The sequence below is a fragment of the Colletotrichum lupini genome, chromosome 8, assembly GCF_023278565.1.
Source record: "Colletotrichum lupini chromosome 8, complete sequence".
Taxonomy (NCBI): domain Eukaryota; kingdom Fungi; phylum Ascomycota; class Sordariomycetes; order Glomerellales; family Glomerellaceae; genus Colletotrichum; species Colletotrichum lupini.
The window spans coordinates 2,909,459-2,930,788 of record NC_064681.1 but is presented as its reverse complement, the minus strand read 5'-3'; the positions used below and the strand labels follow the sequence as shown (position 1 = coordinate 2,930,788).

The 21,330-nt window shown below is 40.8% G+C and overlaps 3 protein-coding genes across 3 annotated transcripts; all 3 read right to left on the bottom strand.

The window, feature by feature from the left end:
- Nucleotides 1–15,524: 15,524 nt before the first annotated feature.
- CLUP02_15372 (aminotransferase class I and II) lies at nucleotides 15,525–17,234 on the bottom strand (the record flags this gene model as incomplete). The annotated part of the gene is made up of 3 exons (XM_049294296.1): nucleotides 15,525–16,595; nucleotides 16,860–16,919; nucleotides 17,004–17,234. 3 exons carry the CDS (start codon nucleotides 17,232–17,234, stop codon nucleotides 15,525–15,527), a joined length of 1,362 nt encoding a protein of 453 aa, XP_049151442.1.
- Nucleotides 17,235–17,854: 620 nt separating this feature from the next.
- On the bottom strand, nucleotides 17,855–18,496 carry CLUP02_15371 (uncharacterized protein; the record flags this gene model as incomplete). Its single annotated transcript, XM_049294295.1, has 1 exon — nucleotides 17,855–18,496. A coding segment is annotated over one exon (642 nt), but the record flags the coding sequence as incomplete, so codon positions are not given.
- A 1,239-nt stretch (nucleotides 18,497–19,735) lies between these two features.
- On the bottom strand, nucleotides 19,736–21,180 carry CLUP02_15370 (SNARE-complex protein Syntaxin-18; the record flags this gene model as incomplete). The annotated part of the gene is made up of 4 exons (XM_049294294.1): nucleotides 19,736–19,976; nucleotides 20,068–20,795; nucleotides 20,862–20,988; nucleotides 21,047–21,180. 4 exons carry the CDS (start codon nucleotides 21,178–21,180, stop codon nucleotides 19,736–19,738), a joined length of 1,230 nt encoding a protein of 409 aa, XP_049151440.1.
- Nucleotides 21,181–21,330: the final 150 nt, after the last annotated feature.

The following is a 21,330-nucleotide window of genomic DNA, read 5'->3' as shown; positions in this document are numbered from 1 at the left end:
CCGGGCAAGCGTCTGTCTGTGTGCTCATTTGTTTCAATGCGATTGGCGAAGTTCCTACGCCTTGTGTATTCAAGATTTTGCCCACCACATACTGTCCTCACTTGTCATTGCATCGGGTCCGACCCCATTGTTCATGTTCATCCCAACGTTGCGGTTGACAACTTAGGAGTCATGCAATACCCCCCACTCTACATATTACAGTACCATTCTAATCCATACCGAGTACCGACTGGCCTCCTCGGACTTGGAGACGGAACCCGCGTGTCAGCGGCGAATCGGAGTGTCGAAGCTATTGGAACGCGAGGGTGCAAGATTCCATGGTCGACCTAGCCGGGTAAATATCAAATACTAGAGAGGATGCGGCGGGGTGACAACCTCTTCTCCAATTCCCCCGTGCCCTAGGAATTACCCTTGAGCCACGACGTCGATCTTGACCCGGAGGAAGGGTGAGGCTTTGCGGGGAACCGTCAACGGCAGTTCATTGGATTAAAGCCGGATGCTGTCAACCATCCTGAATGAGCTCGAGATCGCAGGAAATGACTGGTGTTGTCACGTTTTTAGTGTACGCCCGATCACAGGAGACTTAGCAGGCTATTTTGTATTAAGTCTTTTCCATCCTTTTCATCCAGTAATGTGCCCCTGGTAAGAAGCTAGACGGGACATCACGCGGACAAGGAGTCCTCCGTCCAAACCAAATAGAGGACAAACAAAGGTCCTCGACATACTCCATCTCCCCCACAAAACAACACACAAACACTTCCACAGTGGGTTTTTGAATCCTAGCAGCAGCAGGGTAAGGCGAAAAAACAAAAGACCACACCCTGCTCCTCCCCCCAATCCCTCTACCGGCATCGCGGGAGACCGGGGGGATAAGGGTGGTGGGGTACGCCCGTTAACCGTAAAGCCCAGAAAGAAGGGCCGATTGCCACGAGGGATCGGGACTAGATAATCGGGACGTCGTCCCTGAATTTCGTCCCTCTCCCAGCTTCTGCTTTTTTTGATCTCTTGAACTCCGGAAGGATCTTGGTCTTCGTTTTTTCTGCTTGTTGCTTGGCTATCTGGCTTGGCTATGTGAAAGCTTCAAAGTGGGGACAGAGGAGGAAGAAGACCCAGTCCGATACATGATTCTTTACGTCAACCCGAGTACTCCCGGCTCGAGCGCCCTTCCATCCGAACGATTTCGATATCCGATGAGAATTGCAGAAGGAAGGCATGGACTGAGAACCCGACCTACTTGATACCGGCGGGCTTGGGATAAGCTTAATTGCTAGGGAAAGCAAGCTGTTTGGAGCGGACGTTCGTGCCGGAACCTTCAACATGCTAAGTCAAAGCACCCACTTTTGGGCACCCCCCCCTTTTGGGCACCCCCAAAAATCCCTCCCAGCCACTACATTAAAACCCTACCTATTATTTCAATTTAATATAACAATTGCAAAAATCGTCCAAATGTATTGCTTTTTGGTATACTTACTAATTAATAAGTAATAGTATCGTATACCGAAAATAAGCTCTAATAAATACTTGATACTATTAAAAACGGTCTCTTTATTAAAAGGGCCTCGATTAAGTTCGGGGTTCCTAGGATAATACTTTAGGGTCGAAAGAGGGGCTATTAGACGAGGGTGAGGGTATTCGTAAAGCTTTAGAGGCTTCTTTTATAATAAGAAGATTAGCTAGTCTAGTAAATTTATATATAGTATTACCTAGGTATTATATTAACTTATAAATAAGTTAAGGAATTCGCTAAGCGAGTTCTAAGGTCCTAGGGGGATAATAAACTACTTAATAAGAGATAGATTAACGCTTTTATTAAAAAGAATTTATTAATAAGGGTCTAGAGAAGTTATTTAATCGATTTGCGCTACGTTAATAAAGCTATTATTAATATAATTAAATAATAGTTTAGATTACTTAATATACTAGAGATTAGCGGTATTAAATAGGCTAATAAGTATAATATAAATAAGACTAGTATAATAGAGGGTAAGGGAGCTAATAGGCTAGTCTTAGGTATAATAGAGGCTATAGTAATATAAAAAAAAGAGCTTAGTTTGCGTACCTAGGTAACGATTATTAAGTATATCTTTACTAATAGTAGAGCTATTAAACTACTAGTTATTTATAAGGGAAAGTCGGTTTAATAATAATAGTTCCCTCTTTAACTTACTATTTATAATAGTTAGAAGTTTATAGTAATAAATAATAGCTAGACAACTGACGAGACTGCCCTTTACTAGCTAAAAGAAGTGTTTTTATTATAGACTAAGACCCCCCTTATTAGGGGGCTTAGTAAACTAAACTAACCTCGACTATTAGTACTAAATAAGTATAAGAGTTATATAACGATAGAATTTATATAGGAGTGCTATAGAAATAACGTCTACTTATTATTCTTACTACTATACGCTTTTCATATCCTCTAGCTATTAAATATAGCTATCTTTAGGCCTATTAAGTCTATATATAAAAAGGAGCTTAGTAAGGAGGATATAGTAAATAATTCTACTATCGTTAGAAAGCGGTACTTCTTAAGCTACTATTAGCTTGCTCGTTTAGCTAGTCTAACGTTATTAAATATACGAAGTAGGTAAAAAGTAACTAGACTATAGCTACTTAATATAGCTAAGCTACTTCTTAACTTAATAATCTTACTTATATAAGTTATACTATTTAAAAGGGGTATAGAAGCTAGGTAGATAATTAGTAATATTAATAGACTACTTAACTAAGTATTAGCGACCTCTATTATTAACTAGTTAACTCCTAGGAAGGCTAGTGAGCTTTATAATTATTTAAAGCTATTTATAGAGCTTAGTTTAGATAATAGTACTTAATAACTACTATTTTAAAAAGTAAAAAAAGCTTTTAGGGAGCAGGCTTACTAATTAGCTATATCTCGGTACTAAGTTCGAGTTCTTAAGGCTAGGATTAAGCGCATAAGGCCTAGGAAAAAGAAGACTATATATCTAGATTTAAATACTAAGTTTACGGATATTTAAAACGTATAAAAAGCTTAAGAGGACTCTAGCGACTATTTAGTTAGTCCTAATTAACTCGTAGGGGTCGAATTACCTAGGGAGAATTTTGATTATATTATTGTGGTAGTGGAAGGTAGTTAATTAATTAATTATAGTTAGTATTAATGTTTGGATGCTATGTTTTGTTAGGGTGCCCAAAAGGGGGGGGTGCCCAAAAGTGGGTGCTTTGACTTATAGTAGTGAGGGGTGTTTTGCCTCCTAGGCGTCTGTTAACACCACAACGACTGGCGACGACGACCATGGTCAAGGACCGCAAGGCAACCTCTCACAAACCTCGTTCTTTACAACACTGAATCGCAATACCTCAACCTCAAGAGAATGTCAAAGTGAAGCCTGTACCCCACTCCTACGGCCTCTTTTGAAGTACCTATAAAGCAACACTCCACGAACCCTGTCTTTATAACTATAATGGCTGCGACAAGAGGCTTTGTTGAAACGTTCCACTCCTCAGCGGCACCGGCGCCCGATAACCTCTTGTTAAAGATGTTAAACTTAGGCCACGGAGATCGATAGTGATCTCCGAAATATCGAAGTGCGGCGCTGGTCCATAGCATCTCAAGCACTATCGTCAATAAAGCGATGATCCACGGACCCCATCTTCACAACTACAGTAGCCATGACGAGAATTTCTATTAAGATATTTGGCTCTACAGCAGTGCGGCGCCCACCCGCCGCCTGCTGAAGATGTCAAATCCAAGCTACTGATATCGATAGTGACTTTCGAAGAGTGAGTGCTGGTATCGGGTCAAGAGAACTTCGAGTACTACCTTAGCGTATATAAAGCGATCCTCCGGAGACCCTATCATTACGATCCACAATTATCGGATTGGAAGTCCAATTCGACCGCGGCATATAGCCGACTGCGCAGGGGCTAATTAGGGGCCCTATTTACGATTATCGTAGCTAGCCTAACCTACGGTTAGAACCTCTTTTTTATACCTACGTAGATATTTATATAGTTTAATTAATCTCTTCGTTAACTACGGTTCGAACTAACTACTTTATAATAGGGATACTAATACTAATTAGTAGTTAAATTCTATTATTATAGATCGGTAAGGTATCTTACTACGTAGAAGAGACGACCTCTTAATACCGCACGGGATAAGAGATTCGTACTAATTAACCTTACGGAAGTAAACGAAAAAGGGGGCGATTCTTAAATACCGCACGGAATTAAGTAATCGTAGCCCTTTATTATTTACGAGAGGTCGACGTTTATTATATTAAACTACGTTAATTAACGGAACTACTTAAGCGACTAGTTTTTCGTTATTGCCTTAAGTAGCCTTTTTACTAAATAACTTTTCCGTAGCCGGCCCGCGATTAGAAATTAACTAGCTAAATTAGTAAAAGGAATTCCCCGTACGACGACTACCCGCTTAATTAACTAGCGCGACGAACGGGCTTAATAATATAATATAAAAGAGCACTATACGATCGAAAAAGGGGATCTCTAAACGTAGATATTCTTACTTAGTAACGAAGGTAACCCTATAGGAGTTATTAAGCTAAAAGATCTACGGTATATAGAAAAGTTTATTACTACGGGGATTTTATAAGTACGCCCTTAAGCTTACGATCTAAACGACCTTCTCGTAGCTCCTTTAACTACCCCCCGGGTATTACTTAGGAATATAGTATAGGGGACGGTCTAACGAGGGAGGAGGGGATTTAGGGGTCCTAATAGTATCGAGTTAAGAGTATTACGGATCTCGGAGATTAACTTAAAAAGAAAGTAGCTACCCTAAAATAGTCCTATAACCTCCCGCTAGAATTATTATTAGCTTAAGAAAAGGCTAAAAAGACGAGGATCTAAGGGAAAAGAAAAAAATCCTCTAGAGGGCCGCTAAAGGGCTTCTTTTTATACTAGCTCACGGCGCAAGATTACTAATTTTGAGAAATCGGTAACTAGTAAAAATCCCGAGACTAATTACTATATCTTATTACGGTAACATAAACGTCTGCCGCTATTATTATTAAAAAGAACTATTAGAACTTACCCTTTTATATTAGATAAAAAGGAGGATCTTAGTAAGTACGATAGCTAGCGATTTAGAAAGGTAGTAGTAATCGCTAGAAATAGTAAAAACGAGAGTAGTAACGAGACGGCGAGAGGAAGCGGGAATCTCTTAGACCCCGATAAATTCGTCGGGTAGTAAAAGCACGGATTTACTACGACTAGCGCGCGGATTAAATATATCCCCGTTAAGATTAAATACGCTAGTGATTACTAATATAGGTATAAGCTAGAGCACGACCCTTAGCGAGTTAGGGTAAAAAAGAAGAGAACGAAACCCGATCCTAGATAGAATCCTAATCCCTTATAAGTAGGTAAATATTAACCCGGACTATTAGGGGACGTAGATATATAGAATCGCGGATTAGCCTAATAGTAAGTAAATTAACGTAGTATTAATCTATTTAACTAAGGTCTACGAGAAAAAGGGGCTATAGGGGCAACCCCTGTTCTACGAGATCGCAGACGACCTTAGCTATTAACTAGACGAATAGTTCGTAAGCGCAAGCCTAAGAATCGCGAAAACGGTTAATAGATTCCTTTATAAGCGAGGGGTATTATTAGCGTAATTATAATTACGAGAACCTTATAAAATCCTAGTAGCGACGATTACGGAGGAGGAATTCGTAATATAGACCTAGGCATAAGTCGATAGGGCGTATAATCGCTTTAACGAATTTAGAAAAAGGGTAAACGACCCAGATTTCCTTCTTATAATTACTAACGGCAATCTATCGTCGTAAAAGGATATATAGAGGTAAAATATAGTACTAGAAGTATAATAATCGATAATTCCGCCTATTTCGATCTATAGCTCGTCGCCGCTACTAATACGAAATTCGGTACTAATTAGCTAATAAGAAAGGAAGTAGACTACCCGAAGTTACTAATAATACGTAGCGACGCAGGGATCGTATATAAATACCGAAAATCTAATAGTAAATACGAGGTAGTTTACAGACTTTAAAAAGATCTTTTTAAAAGAGAAATTGTATTTTGGGGGGAAGTATGAGGTCTTATAAGAAACCCTAACGATGTTTTACGATTATTACGAAAAAGTCGGAATTAGGGAACACTAGTACTATTTAGTAGTTAATGTCGTACTCGTAGGCAAAGCCTCTGATTATTATTACGAAGCGGTACGTAATCTCGATCGAAACGACTTTCTTAGTATAATTAACGTAATCCGAAGCCGCTTCGAGACCTATAATAGGAACCTAGAGCTCTTATTTAAGCTACGAGCGATTTCTTTCGTATCTATAGCTAGGATAATAGAGGGTAAATTACGAGTAGAAATCCTCGAAGAGCTTATTAATCGAATTAATAAGCTAGCGAAAACCTAGCTAAATAAGGGGACTAACGAGCGGAAAGTTAGATATTTTTATACCGTAGTTTAGCGCGTTCTAGAGGCGAAAATAACTTTATACTAAGTACCTAAAGACTACGAGACGCTCTGCTTAAGGCTAAGATTTAGTTTTAATATTAAGGCGAGAATGCCGCGCTAAACCTACCTCTAGGCGTACGACGGCCCTTATTAGTAATATTAGGTTAACCGAACGTATAATAAGAAAGGAAAGGAAGCTAAGTACGGTAATCGTTAATAAGGAATCCTAGATTCGTTAAATAGGTAGAGATTTAACTTGCGAGCAGGGTAACGGAAAAAGTAGTATTTTATTTATAAAAAGGATAGATATTAGTTAAGTAACTACTCTAAGGAAGAGCGTACTAAATCGTACGAATAATATAAAAAATCGAGGGTAGTAAATAGCAAAACCAGCCCTTATCGATTTAACTAATTCCTCGTTATATATAAGGGCAGATCCGGGGGTACGGAACCTAGCGAAAGTAGCTAATTTGGTAGCCTAAAGTACCCGTACCCTATAGGAGATTCGGAAAATAAGGAAGATCTTACCCCCTATACTAACGAATTAGATTATAACGAAGTCGACGATATTAACTACTCTTTTTTTACCCCGTTAGCCTCGGGAGGATATACGAGGCTAAACAAATAAAAAGTAGTAAAAGCCCTTAATAAATAGGCTTTTATTTACGGATAGTAAGGGAAGGTCCCTTAGATAACGGATACGGAGGTAAGTAAAAGGACGAATTTAATAGCGCAGAATTCTACTCTTTTAATATTTAAAGAAAAGAGATAGGGTGCTAAGTAATTCTAGGGGTAGTTAGAGGGGTCCTTTTTATACTACCTAGATTACTTAAATACTAAGCTCGTATAGGCATTCTACGCGAACGAAAGGTACGGCCTAGACAATTTCTATAGGATTATCCTAGATACTAGGGTATTATAATAGTTAATAAGAGGAAAAGGGTAATTCTAAGTACTATAAAAAATCGCGCTAATAATGTTTAATATATTAATAGCGGGTATTACGAGGATTAGCTTTAGCCTAGGTAAGGAAATCGTTACCCTAAGTACGGTAGAAATAAAAACGTACTTCGGAACGATGACTTTCTATATCCTACCCGTTAATACCCTATTTCTCCTATATCTAAAAAATATGGATCGACTAGGCATTATATTCGATAATATAAGGAATAGAATCTCTAGTTATAAGTACTTTAAAATAGTCGAACGACGATAAGAGTACGCGTTTATAAAGCTTACTAATAATACGAAGTCGATTAATTACCTAACGGAAAGTGAGCTTAGACGACTATACTAGAGATTTGGCTACCCGTCGGTTGCGAGGCTATATAACCTCCTAAAGTATTTAGGTAATAATAATATCGAAATAGGGGCGCTAAAGTAGTTAACGAAAGTATGCTACTAATACTAAATAAATGCGCAGAGCCTACGCAGATTCAAATTTAAATTACGTAATAAGCTTAACTTTAATTAAGAGATCGTCGTCGATATTTTCTATTTAAATAGTCGACCGGTCCTATATATAATCGACGAGGCTATATTATTCTAAGTAGGGCAATTCCTACGGGATCTATAAGTAAAAATAGTATAGGCAGCTCTACGAAAAAGCTAGATCGATATATACTAGGGACCGCTAGACGGTATTAGAACCGACGCTAATACTAGTTTTAAGTTAGTAGAATTTAAAGAAAATGCGACGGCCTACGGTATATAGTTAAAAGTCGTACCCGTCGAAGCGTACTATAGTATTAAAAAGGTAAAAAGGGCGCACTAGTAGTTAAAAAGAGCGTTTAAAATTATTAAAGAGGAAAATCCCGATTCTAACGACGACGAATACCTCTAAATAGTACTTAAATACTATAACGATACTATGGGGCCTAACGGGCTTATACCGACGCTTTTAGTATTTAGAGTATATTTAAAAACGACCTTAGCCTCGCTACCGTCGCTAGATATAAGCTAGCGAGCTTAAGTAATTAAAAAAGTAATACGGGCACTACGCGAGGTAAGTATAAAAAAGTAAGTTAATAAGGTAATTACTACGCGCAATAGGCCCAATATAAGGGTTAATTTAGATATGCCCCTAAATTCGGATATACGAGTATAGTACGAAATTACTTAATAATAAGCTAGGCTATATAAATTAATTTCTATTAACGAGCGTTCTTACGTAGTCGCGAGAGATCGCAACTAGCTACTCGAGGTATTAATTACGGCAGTTAGACTATATTATATAGATCCTATCGAGGTGATTTCTAGCCTATAAGAAGAAGAAGAGCTAGGGGAAGCTATATAACCCGCGGTAGAGGCATAGGAAATTATCCTTAATAAAATCGTCGTAGTAGTACTAATAGACGACGAGGAAAAGGAAATTATTAAAAGGGTATTAATACGTCGCGGGAGACTACGACGGTAAGTACTAACGCGGCAATTTATTACTAGCGACGAGGTAATTAATACCTTTTATACGGTAAAAGAGAAAGCCGATTTCGAGCTAGTAGTTAAACTACGTAAAAAAGGCGTAATTATAACTACTAGAAAGCCGTATAAGGGATTAGATCTTATCGAAGTAAATACTCTGCGCGATCGAGGGGTCTATCGATTTATTCTCTACAATCTAAAAAAGTATATAAACCTCCGTATATTTAAATCGCAAATAGTTCGTAAAATTAAAAGAAAAGGAACACCCTAACTATACGAGAAGTCTAAATACGTAATTTAGGGGTACGGCGACGTCGAAAAGGCAACGCTATTTATATAATCGCTTACTATATAGTACTATAACTAACGATTAATAATAGTACTAATAGTATCGCTACGGAAGAAGGGATACGAGATTTAGAGCTATAATATTACCTAGGTATATACCTAATCGGCCACAGGGCTTATAAAGAAAATCCTAGCCTATTTACTAAAAGAAATAGCTAGTAAGTACCTAGAAAGTACGATTATTAAAGTGCTTAAGCTACTATATAGGCTCGTAGAATCGGGCACCTATTAGTAGGCTACCTACTACGATTTTTATATTAATTAACTATTAATAGTTACCTTTACGTACGACCTGTGCTTACTAATTGCGGAGTACGAAGGCGACTAATTTAGGATCGTTAGAATATAGACCGACGATATATTAGGCCTATCCGATATTAATTTTATAAAGAAGGAGGATGAGGAGCTCTAGAAAGCGGGCTTTGTAGCGAAGCTAAAAGAGGTCCTTATAATAAACACCCCCCTAGTATTTAACGGCGGGATTTTTATAATTAAAGGGGAAACCGTCGTTTTTTAGTAAAAGGGGTAGAGCGAGAAGATTAACCTCGTTAACCCGAACGTAACTAATATTAAGAAGCGGTATAAGGCTAAGCTTATACGAGGGGTATATATTACGAGTATTTATTAGCCCGAAGTAACTTTTAACTACGCTAAAGTAGCGCAGGCTATAGATCTAACTAAATAAGACGTTGAGGTACTTAATAAGTAGCTTAAGTAGTAGTAGACGAATCTCGATCGAGGTCTTATTTACTACCTAATCGACCTTATAACTAGTAAGCTCTACGTCTTCGTCGATGGGTTATTTACGAATAATAACGACCTTACTTTATAATTGGGGTATATTATTATCTTAGCTAACGAGAGTATAGGCGAGAGCGAATTTACTATATATAGTAATATAATTTATTACTCGTTAACTAAAAGTAAGCGGGTAATAAGAAGTATACTAGCGTCGGAAGTTTATAGTATAGTTAACGGTATTAACTTCTCTTATGCAATTTTAACGACGCTAAGGAAGATTACCGATCGAATTAGCCTTCTACTTATTCTAACGGTTATTTATACCGATTCTTACTCGCTATACGAATGCCTCGTTAAATTAGGAACGACGAAGGAAAAGAGGCTTATAATCGATATTATAGCCCTTAGGTAATCGTACGAAAGGCGCGAGATACTTAAGATCCGTTAAATTAATAGTAAAGATAACCTCGTAGACGCTTTTATAAAAGTAGTACTAAATAAGGGATTAGAGTAATTCGTAGGTAGTAGAAAAGTTATTATACAAATAGAGGGATAGGTTATACGAAAAGAATAAAAAAAAGGGGGAAAAGGAGACGACTTAGTAAACGGGCCCGAGGTCGAATTATACCTCTAACTATAGTAGTTAAATCGATAAAAAAAAGAGAAAGTTAGTATTAGATTAGAAATCTAATTCGACCGCGGTATATAGCCGACTGCATAGGGGCTAATTAGGGGCCCTATTTATAATTATTATAACTAGCCTAACCTACGGTTAGAACCTCCTTTTTATACTTACGTAGATATTTATATAGTTTAATTAATCTCTTCGTTAACTACGGTTCGAACTAACTACCCTATAATAGGGATACTAATAACAATAGCTACGACGAGAGCTTTGATCGAGACGTTTAGTTCCACCGCAGCGCGGCGCCCGCCTATCTCTAATTGAACAAATCAAACCCAACCTACTGATGTCGATAGCGGCCTTTAGATGTTCAGTCCCGGTGCAGGTCCAATGAACCTTTGGGTAACGGCGTGGATTAAGACCAGGGTCTAGCTAATACTAGCTTGCGTCTTCGTATTCGTGAGTGCTTACGACTAGGGGAGGGAGGGAGGATAAAAGAGAGATAGAAAAGGTAAAGAGAGAAAGAGGGGTTAGAAGGGAGAGAATAAGAGGCTGGAAATGAATGGCAAAGATGATAGAAAATAGATAACAGGGCAGGCTTGTTCTATTTACTAGCATCGTTACCGTTACCAACTGCCTCATCGATATCCATTACGCAGCGCTTATACCTATATAAATAAATTAAATATAAGGTTCGTATTTAATTATTTAGCTCATTTCTCGTGCTATATTTAATTATTTAATAATTAATTAATAGATTTAACTGATTTTTTAATTAGGAATTAAATGAAGCTATTGTAAAAGTCCTTATAGTACTAACTTATAGACTTTATTTTAATTAGCTCTTTTAATTAAAAAATTAACTTCCTACTTTTATAATACCGTTATAAAGCTAGTTCTTAAGATATTAGACCTCTTCTAGCGTAAAGGATCTTATTAATAATTATTATAAAGTTAAAATTAACTTTATAAGGCTAAATATCCTCTCGTAGTCTATTACTATCGTAGGGATCGTAAAGATATCAAGTATAAACTTATTTAATATTAAATAGATTAGTTAATAGTTAATTTATTATTAAATTAGGTTAAGGACTAGCTAAGGGATAATTTATAAATAATATTAATTAAGCTTAGGTACGTAGTTAATTACTACGTTTATTATTTAAGATATTAATTATTATTAGTACTACGAGTTTTCTATAATACTCTTTAAAATTATAAGGGTATTAAAAATAGCTTATAACTATCGTAATAAAAAAAGAGGACTTAGATAACGAGGAGGAAGAGGACTTATTATCTTATTTATATACTATTTTTATTAATAATTATAAAGTCCTTTTTTTATATTGAATAGCTAATAGCTTTATTTAGGTATATCCTACCTCTTTTTTAGCTATTTTAATCCTTGTTTAGAATAAAAAATAATTATTATAATATAGAGCGGAGAGTTACCTAACTTAGTATAATACTTATTAAGGACTTACTAAGTATTAATAACTAATAATTAGAAGTATCCTCGCGAGTTAAAATTATTATTAAAAAGTAGCTCTACCCGCTCTCTAAGTATATACTTAGACTAAATATAACGAGGGATATTACTTAAAGTTAGAAATTAAGAAAGAGGTTAGGATATAAATTAATAACGAGCTAATTACTAACGAGGTAGTATTATTTATATTAATTATAATTACGATATTACGATTTAAAAAGCTATAAGATTTATCTTTTTTTTAAAAGGTTTATTATATAACTTCTTTTATTCTTTAAGACGGTTAATAAGGTACTTAAGACTTATTATTATTTCTTATAAACGGCTATAACTATCTCTTTTACCCTAGCTTTAATATCTTATTATTTAAAAGTAAAATAGCTTAAGTATTACTTTTAGCTCGGTTAGTAATTATTAGTTATTATTATTAAAAACGTCCTTAATAAGGATCTATCATTTTAAATCCTTATAAACTCGACTAATTACTAAAAAGGTATAAATTTTTTTTTTTATAAAAAGCGCTATATTATAAAGTATATCGAATTTTACTTTATATCGTTATTAAGTATTAGTATAAGCTTTTATAACGACTTCTTAAAAAGAGTAAATATATCGTTCTTATTAATCTTATTACTAACCTCGAAAAAAGCCTTATATCGTTAAAATAACAAATAAATAAATTTAATAACGTTCTAAAGCTTATTAATAGGGCCCTTTATATACTAAAAGTTAAGATCTTTTTAAAATTACTTAGTATTAATTAATATATCTAATTTTTATTTAAATACCTCTTTATTATTACTAAATAAAAAGGCCCTACTAACGAGGTTAAGAATATAACTATAGTACCTTATTTTCTAGTTAAGAATATCTTCTTAAGTATAGGTATAAGATAATATAAAATATAAGTAACCTAAGTAAATATCGTTATTTAAAGTATTATTATAAATAACTACTCCGACTTAGTTACCTAATTCCTAATTATCTATTACCAATTTTATAATCTAGGTAATATTAGCCCTATCGTAGGCACTATACTATTATTATAGAATAATAAGGTATTATATTTATTACTTAGTATAGTTTAAAAAGTAAGTAAAGACGGTAATAATAATATTTTATGTTAGCGAGGTCTATAAATTAAATAATAAGTAGACTTTCGTTATTAACCTCCGGATCTCTACCCTAATTATATCTTTTTTTTTAATAAAGATCTTACTTAGCTCCTTTTTTATATTTCTATATAATAATAAGAGTTCGTTAGTAGTACTATAATCTAATTAATAAAAGAGGGCCTAGAGGTAAGGATTATAAAAAGTTATAAATAGGCTATTATTATTAATAATATACCTAGTTACTAATTCCTTAATTCTTATTATTTAGCCTTTCGTAATAGTATTAGAAATAAGTTTCTATCTCTTTAATATAAAGTTATATTTAGAGGATTTTAATAAATATAACGACTCGCTAAAGCTTAGATTTATTATTTAGTATTTTAACTTTAAGTAAGTTATTACTAAGCTCGTAGTTACTATTTTAAAATAAGTAACGATACTTACTTCGTTATAGTAATAATAAAACTAAAAGACTTTATTTTAAATATTTTTATTATAAATCTCTTAAGTAAAGACCCCCTCTAAGTAAATCTACGACTTCTTTAGCCTTACGCCCTTTTTAATATTAAATTATTATTAATAAAAGTCCTCCCTTTTTAAATTATTTTTAAAAGGGCGAGGAGGCTATTATAATTATTAAAATTAGTTACTAATACGAGGTTAGCGTTAGTTAAGGTCTATAGCTATAAAGTAATTTAAAATAGCGGCTATATACTAAAAATCGTATAACTTATTACTAATTAATTAATTATAATATAACAAATCGATTAATATATAATTTAATTAATATTAATAATAATTATAATAGTTATAAAAAGTTAAAAATAGTAGTGCGTAACTTCGTTAGTTTTATTAATATTAAAAAAGGGGGTACTAGAGGTTTTTTAAATTCCTAAATATAATAAAATACTAAATTTAGGGCTCTATAATACTTAGGCTTTTTTTTTTATAATAATTACTAATAATTTATTTAGTTAAGTAGTATAATATTAAACTTATAATCGTAAATAAAGAGTTACGGGTTCGAATCCTACTCTAAGTATTTATATTCTTAATTATAAACTTCTATAAGGTATAGTTAAGAATATCGATTTTTAATTAGCCCGGCCCCGGATTTTCTTTTTTTTTGAGCGACCTTATATTTAATTAAATACGTTAAATATAGGGCCTTATAATATTTAATTATTTAACTTATTAAAATTCCTATATTTAACTATTTGTTTGACTTATTTGTTTAATTAATTTGAATGGGTATAAGCGCTGCCATTACGTCTCTACCCTTACTAGTCTTACCATCTTCTCTACTAGACTCTCTAGTCTCGCCAGTCTTACTATCTTCGCCACCATTTTCACTACTATCGTCGTCCTCCTTGTTATAGTAAGACTTCTGGCGGGGGTGCTTATGGTCAAGGTTAGGGTCATCGCTATTACTACTCGAGTGGGAGTTTGTAGCGCCGTGCTTTATTACTATCTCAGAAAATCTCCTGGATGCGTTAGAGCGACGGAGAGGGTCATTATTCTCAGAGATGATGGAAGTTCAGTAGCGTAAATGATAGAGTGAACGACGGAGATGATGAAAACAAAACTCAGTGATATAGATAATGAAACCTCGAAGATAGAGATGATGGAAACCCAGTGCCATGGATGATGGAAATTCAAAGACAGGGGTGATCGGAAAGAAATGACAAGACATGAAGGAAGTTCAATTATGGGGATAATGGAGGAAACAAAATAGGGGTAAAATAAAATCAGAGATAGAGATGATCTAAAACGAGAGACAAGAGATGACGGATTCATGAGAGATAGAATATCATGATAAAAGATAGAATGGAGACTGAGAGATAAGGAGGATGAAAGGGCAAGCAGAGAAGACGAGGAAGGAGGAGCAGGGTAAGAAAGGAAAAGAGCTCTGCTTCACCTCGTCTCACCTTACCTTCTGATATTTCCTTCATACCCAAGTTGGTCTTGAATAGATCTGAGACAGGGAAGCCATGGACGTTCCGGATGACTTAGTTCCGATTGACAGGTATCGGTACTCAGACTCAGGTTGGTAGCCCTCAACATACTGACCACTTCTCAATTGTAGTAACAGATAGATTTATGTAGACGATGACAGTAGTCTCACAGATCACACAATTCATCAAATAAGTAATAGAGTATAGCAATGTGCATCATGAACAAGAGGTGATGGTCATTACTCCAGTGCTAGGGAATCTAAGGATTTTTTTCTTTCCCTCTTTCCACTTCCTGCCAGCGGTTTGGCCACACCATTGCGTGGGGACATATCCGGTCCCCGTGTATACCCATTTACATTCATACAAAACGTCATAAGAAATCGCAATCTCATTTCGTCTCACGAACAACCTTGTCGACCGCCTTGGCAAAGTACTCGACATTCCTCGTGTTGAGACCAGCCATGCTGATGCGGCCGTTCTTGGTCATGTACACGTGGGCGTCCTCGCGCAGCTTCAGCACCTGCGTCTCTGACAGGCCGGTGAAGCTGAACATGCCGATCTGGTCGGTGATGTGGTTCCAGGTGCCGGGGGTACCGAGCTCCTCGAGCTTGGCGCGCAAGACCTTGCGCATCTCGATGATACGGCCGGACATGGTGCGCAGGTTGTCCTCCCACTCGGCGAAGAGCGCAGGGTCGTTGAGCACGGTGGCTGCGACGCGGGCGCCGTATAAGGGAGGGTTTGAGATCTCGGAGCGCTGGAGGATGGCGAGCTGGGAGGCGATACGTTTTGTGGTCTCGGCGGCGTCGGAGGCCGGAGCGGTGACGAAATGGAAGCATCCAGCGCGCTCGCCATAGAGGCCAAAGTTCTTTGCGAAACTCTGGGCGATGAGGAGCTCGAAGCCCTGCTCGATGAAGTAGCGCACAGCCCAGGCATCCTGGGCAAGGTTGCCGGAGGCGAAGCCCTGGTAAGCGCAGTCGAAGAAGGGGAAGTGGTTCTTCTGGCGCATCAGGGCAGCAATCTCCTTCCACTGCTCTTGTGTCGGGTCAACACCGGTGGGGTTGTGGGCGCATGCGTGAAGAAGGATGATTGAGCGCTCGGGAGCGGAAGACAGGGTAGACTTGAGGCCCTCAAAGTCGAGGCCCTTTGTCTCCTTGGAGAAGTAGGGGTACTGGGCAATAGGCAAGCCGACATTGCCAAAGATCTGGTTGTGGTTGGCCCATGTTGGGTTAGAGATGTAGACTGTGCGGTTGCCCTTGTAGAACTTTGCAAGGAAGAGTGCGCCGAGATGGACGGCACCGGTGCCGGAAATCGTCTGGACGGAGGAGGTGCGCTTCTCACGGATGGCGGGCGAATCGGCGCCGAGCATCAGCTCGTTGGCCTTGCCGGTGAACTGAGGGATACCGGCGATGGGAGCATATTCGTGGTTGAGTTCGGGATCGTTGCGGAGGATCTCGTCGGCCTGTAAAGTTGCATCATGGCGGGGTTAGCGGGGGTGGGTAACTTGTAAGGGGCAGGCCAAAAGTGGAGGAAGTGGGATGCGATGAGGGGAAAGCTCATCAAAAATAGGACGATGCTGCACATCAGCTGTTGTGCCGCCGATGCGTGACGCAGCCGGGCTTTGCCTTGCTGGAGCCGGAGGGGCCGCAAGCAGGGTCCGTCTCCGGAGGGCATTCACACAACAAGGTGAAGGGGGGGAAATCAAAAGAAGAGAATGATGACGCACCTTCTTGACGACGGGGAGAACCCAAGGCTTCGCGTTGTCATCGCGGTAAGCTCCAATTCCCTGGTCTGGTTAGCAAAAGAGCTCAGAACACCATCAAGATAGCTAGCTGCTGCTGCTGCTTGATGAATCAAGGGTTCACCCCACCAAATCGACCTTGTCCTTGCTCTGGTCTGCCCTGTAGGCGGCCATCAAGCCAAAGAGGGGATCCTCAGGAGCTTGCGGCACCGTGCTGGCGGGGAAGTTTGTGGTTGAAACGGGCGCCATGATGTGTGATGCGATGTTGCGTATTCTCGAAAGAGTAGAGTTGTTCTGGGGAGAAGAGGAAGAAGAGGAAGAGGCCGAAGCTGATGAAGAAGAGGAGGAATCACCGGGCATTTTCAGCGTCGGAGCTTTCGTGAGAAGGGGGAACGAGTCAGAGGCGGGGGGGGAGGAAGGGTCTGTCTGGGGGTGGTTATTATTATGGCATCAAATAGTGGTACGATTTAGACGGGCGAATGGGAAGCTTTGCGATTACAGGCGCCAACCGTTTGTCCAGGCGTCTGAGTCTCTGAGGTGACCCAAGTACTCCGTACCTGACCCAGGTGGGCAGTGAGAATGGGAGCTAGGTCACCGGTGTGGTCGGGGTGTTTTGGGACCTTCCATGGGGCCTTGGGGTGAGAGGTGCCCCTTCTGCCCGGGCTCCCGGAGGGGTCACCGTGTCACCCGACGCTTCGAGGTTGGACGGGGAAGGGGAAGGGGAAGGGGGGAAGCGGACATGCGCCTCCATAGACGGGGGGGACTTCCAGCTAGGGCGGGAAACGTCTAGGACGTCAAGGAACAGGGCAAGCCGCAAGATGACATGTTGCTGAGGTGAGGGACAAACGGGCTGCAACTGCTTACCTGGGGGATGAAAGACGGGGGGCTTGGTTGGCGCGGGAGCTAAGCTATCCCGGAAAGACCTGGACGTGTTAACTAAGGCGTACGGCAACGCTTGGGTCTGGCCGAGTGTCTCGTCCTCACAGCGCGGCGCTCCGGGAGTTGCAGAAACGTACAGGAAGGTTAATGTGGTTGCAACGGACGGGCGGGCTGCAGAATACAGACACTAGGTAGGTATGTACAGATGCAGGGCGCAGGGTACACTGTACGGCAGAGCAACGGCTTGGATACGGGGGGTTGGGTACGGAGGAGTAGTGGAAGCCTGGATGAAAGGGCTGAGGTAGTGTTGTTTTGGCTCGGACGATCGGAGGGCGTATTTTTTGTGGTTCGGAAATTCTGGCTGTCTGAGGCCTGAAAAGGTGGCAGAAGAAACTCGGGAAACAGCAAACAATCGAGTTTGAATGGAACCTGGCGACGGAGAAAAAGTACCACTGTGACACGTCCAAGGTTGGGTTTGGGGGCAAAGTTGTATCAAATGGGATCCACCAGGTGCGGGCAGGATAGTCAGGTCGAGGAAGGTATTTCGTAACGCCTTGCTCGAATCGGGTGCGGATAGGCGGGTTTGTCTGCAGAAATAGATTGATTCTGTGTTTTTCTGGGCAGCTGGGCAATTGGATGCGATGTCTTGCAAGTTCCCGGGATGAGGAGGCAAAGAGAAAAGATACCGAAAGTGAAGAAATCGGCGAAGTGTCGGGCAATGGTCGGGGATTTCGTTTCGTTGTTTCCAGGTTTGGCAGCAGCAGCAGTGGCAGTACCTTCCTTTCAGTGTCTTGTGCATCGGCGGGGGAAGGAGCGCGCCTTCTTCTTATCCTCTAGCTGTCGGCTCCCCGCTGCTTCCCCATTTGCCCCAACCTTTCCCAATCGCGCTTGTGAGGTCACCCGTGGAGGGCGGGCCGAGGTCTCGGGCTCAACCCCATGACTCTCCAAACTCTCCCATTTGCTGCCAGATTGTCATCACGACTCGACGTTTGCTTAGTCTCGTAGTGTACGGAGTACTCCGTAGTACAGATTGAAGTTCATCCCGGTTTATCTTCTTGGATTCTTTCTGAACCGTTGATATCGGATGGAGTGCATTGCCGAGCCACTTCAGACCAAAGTAACGAGATCATCTCATCTTGTCTGTATAACGGACCGCAGCTTAACAGACGCACATTCATCTTCCTTCATCTTACACCACCTATTTGGAGATTCACGCCTTGACTTGGGATCAATACCTACACTACGAGGGTTTTATCGACAGCACAAATTTAGAACTCGGCAACTCCCAGTATAACCGCAAAGATGAGACCACTCCTCGGTATTGCAACGCTTCCCCCCTTCCAAAACACCGCAGGTACCGAGAACCGTTTCGCATGTTCAATGTCGTTAGCAGCGCCAATCAGAAGCTCGCCTGCCGCAAGCTTGCCCAGACACTCGCCGAAGCTCCCCCGGCATTCCAGCTCCGTACAAGCCGTCCCGGAGAACACACCGCGACAACGCTTCTTCCCTGTGATAAAGTGAATCTGTAGTTTGCTTACGTAAGGTGCTAGATAATGTAGGCAAGGCAGATCAGATTGTCGAATGCTCCCAGCACCCGAAGACCAAGGCATCAGTCCTCTCATTTTCTCGTTCGCTGGATTTACATGGCTTGCAACTAAAAGGTCACCTGCACTTGGTCCAGGCTTTTTGACGACCCGGCATGTGACGCTGCTATCTATAAACTTTCACATGTCTGTCAGCCCAACCTCCCAACATAGGAATGTCAGCCTGTGATTCAAGCCATGGAATACCTACTCGAAATGCTACCTCAATAAGTCAAAAGTGCACACCTCTACAAGACTGAAAATCAGAGGTGAAATTTGGCAGACCACGATATGTGGTGCGTAGTACAGCCAAGACAATGGTTATCATGGTATTGTATCGCCAAACTGGTCAACCTCCCAGCCAAGCTTCTATTCAACCCAATGCTTCCGGCCTCACAACTAGATAATCAAGTCCCAAAGAATCAAAAACGTGCACAACCCCGCCGACGCGAAAAAGGTATACCTCGCCGCGCTCGGTCGCTGCGTCGCCTTCTTCAGCTGCTTGTTACCACCGCCCACGTCCGCCGTAATGTTTTCCGAGTCCGCCACGAGTTGCTCAATATGCGCAGACTGCGTCGCCAAGTTGCCCACCAGTAACGTCTGCAGCTCTGCAATCTCGAGTAGCGATTTCTCCGCCGTCCTATTCATAGGCACCGAATGGTTAGCGATGTATTCCGAAGGAACCTCTGGGCGACTTGTAGTGAAAAAATGCCGAGGCATCGAAAACATACCTGACTTTGTCCAGCGTGCTGTTGTAATGCTGAAGCATATCCTGGTTTCCTTTCTCAAACATCTGAATCTGCTCATCCGTGAGACCCTCTCGCGGGTCATACGACGACGACGCACCCTCATCCCCGGGCGGCAAACCAGCCTTGCCCGTCGCCCCCTTGCTGGTCGCAGCAGTCTTCGCCATGGACTCATAAAACCCACCCAGCTCAGGCATCGCCCCGCCGCCGCCCGCCTTCGCCAAAACACTCCTATTCTTCTCCATCTCCCTCGTGAGCCTCACCTCCATCATATCCTGCTGCGTCCTCCCGCACCGCTGCAGTCCCAACCTCAGACTCTGAATCACCTCGTCGCGGTGCTGCTCAATCGTCCTGGCGCGGGCCTCGGCCGCCGCGTGCTCTGCCGTCTTGCCCTTGCTGCTGCCGCTGTCATTGTCACTCGCTGCAGCCCAGGCGCCGAGGGCACCGAGCCTGCTGGCGTACTTTTTGCGGATGACGGCCGTTTCGGTTTCGCGGCGGAGGAGCTCTGCTTCGTTGAGGGCTGTGATGCTCGCGTTGAGCTCGCGGAGCATTTGCTTTGCGTTTGCATCCACTTCTTCGCGGTCGCGGTCTGTTAGGTGACGTTGTTGGGTGGCGGCGGCGGCGTGGATGTGTGTTTTGCGCGGTTGCGCTGTTGAAAGGTAGGCTTGTCGGACATCTTTGAGTTCGTTGTGGAGGTTTGTAATGTGGGAGTTCTGGATGTCAAGGTGTCAGAGGCATACAGTTCTCAGAAACAGAGAGGTGGTTTCGTAGAGACTGACTATTCTGTAAGCCTCCTTGAGGAAGCCGTCAATTGCTTCGAGACTGAGCTTCTTTTCGGTGACGATGGGCGCATTGCGCTTCCGCAGGAGGTCGTTGAATGCTGGTGTAATGTCCATTTCGGGGGACCTATCGCACTTTGCCGTGCGGCTGGGAGAAGGGAACGTTTCAATCTGGAAGTAATTACGTGGTGTTGAGGAGCACCGGAATCCGTAATATCACGTCGTTCAACCCTGTGGTCACATCCTCGCTGCCAGCTGGAGATGTGGAAAGCTGTTCTCCAATGACGTGGCTTGGGTTCTCAGGTCTCACTAGCCACATTTGTCTCCTCGGACTTGGGGCTGGTGTGGCTGTTTTTTGTACGGATTAGCTAAGCGGATTGACAGTCAGAGTTCGGGGCTGCATCGGCAGGTCGGCAGGGGCGTCGGCAGGGCGCACGAGCCAGCCCCTCCACAACAACGAGACCGAAGC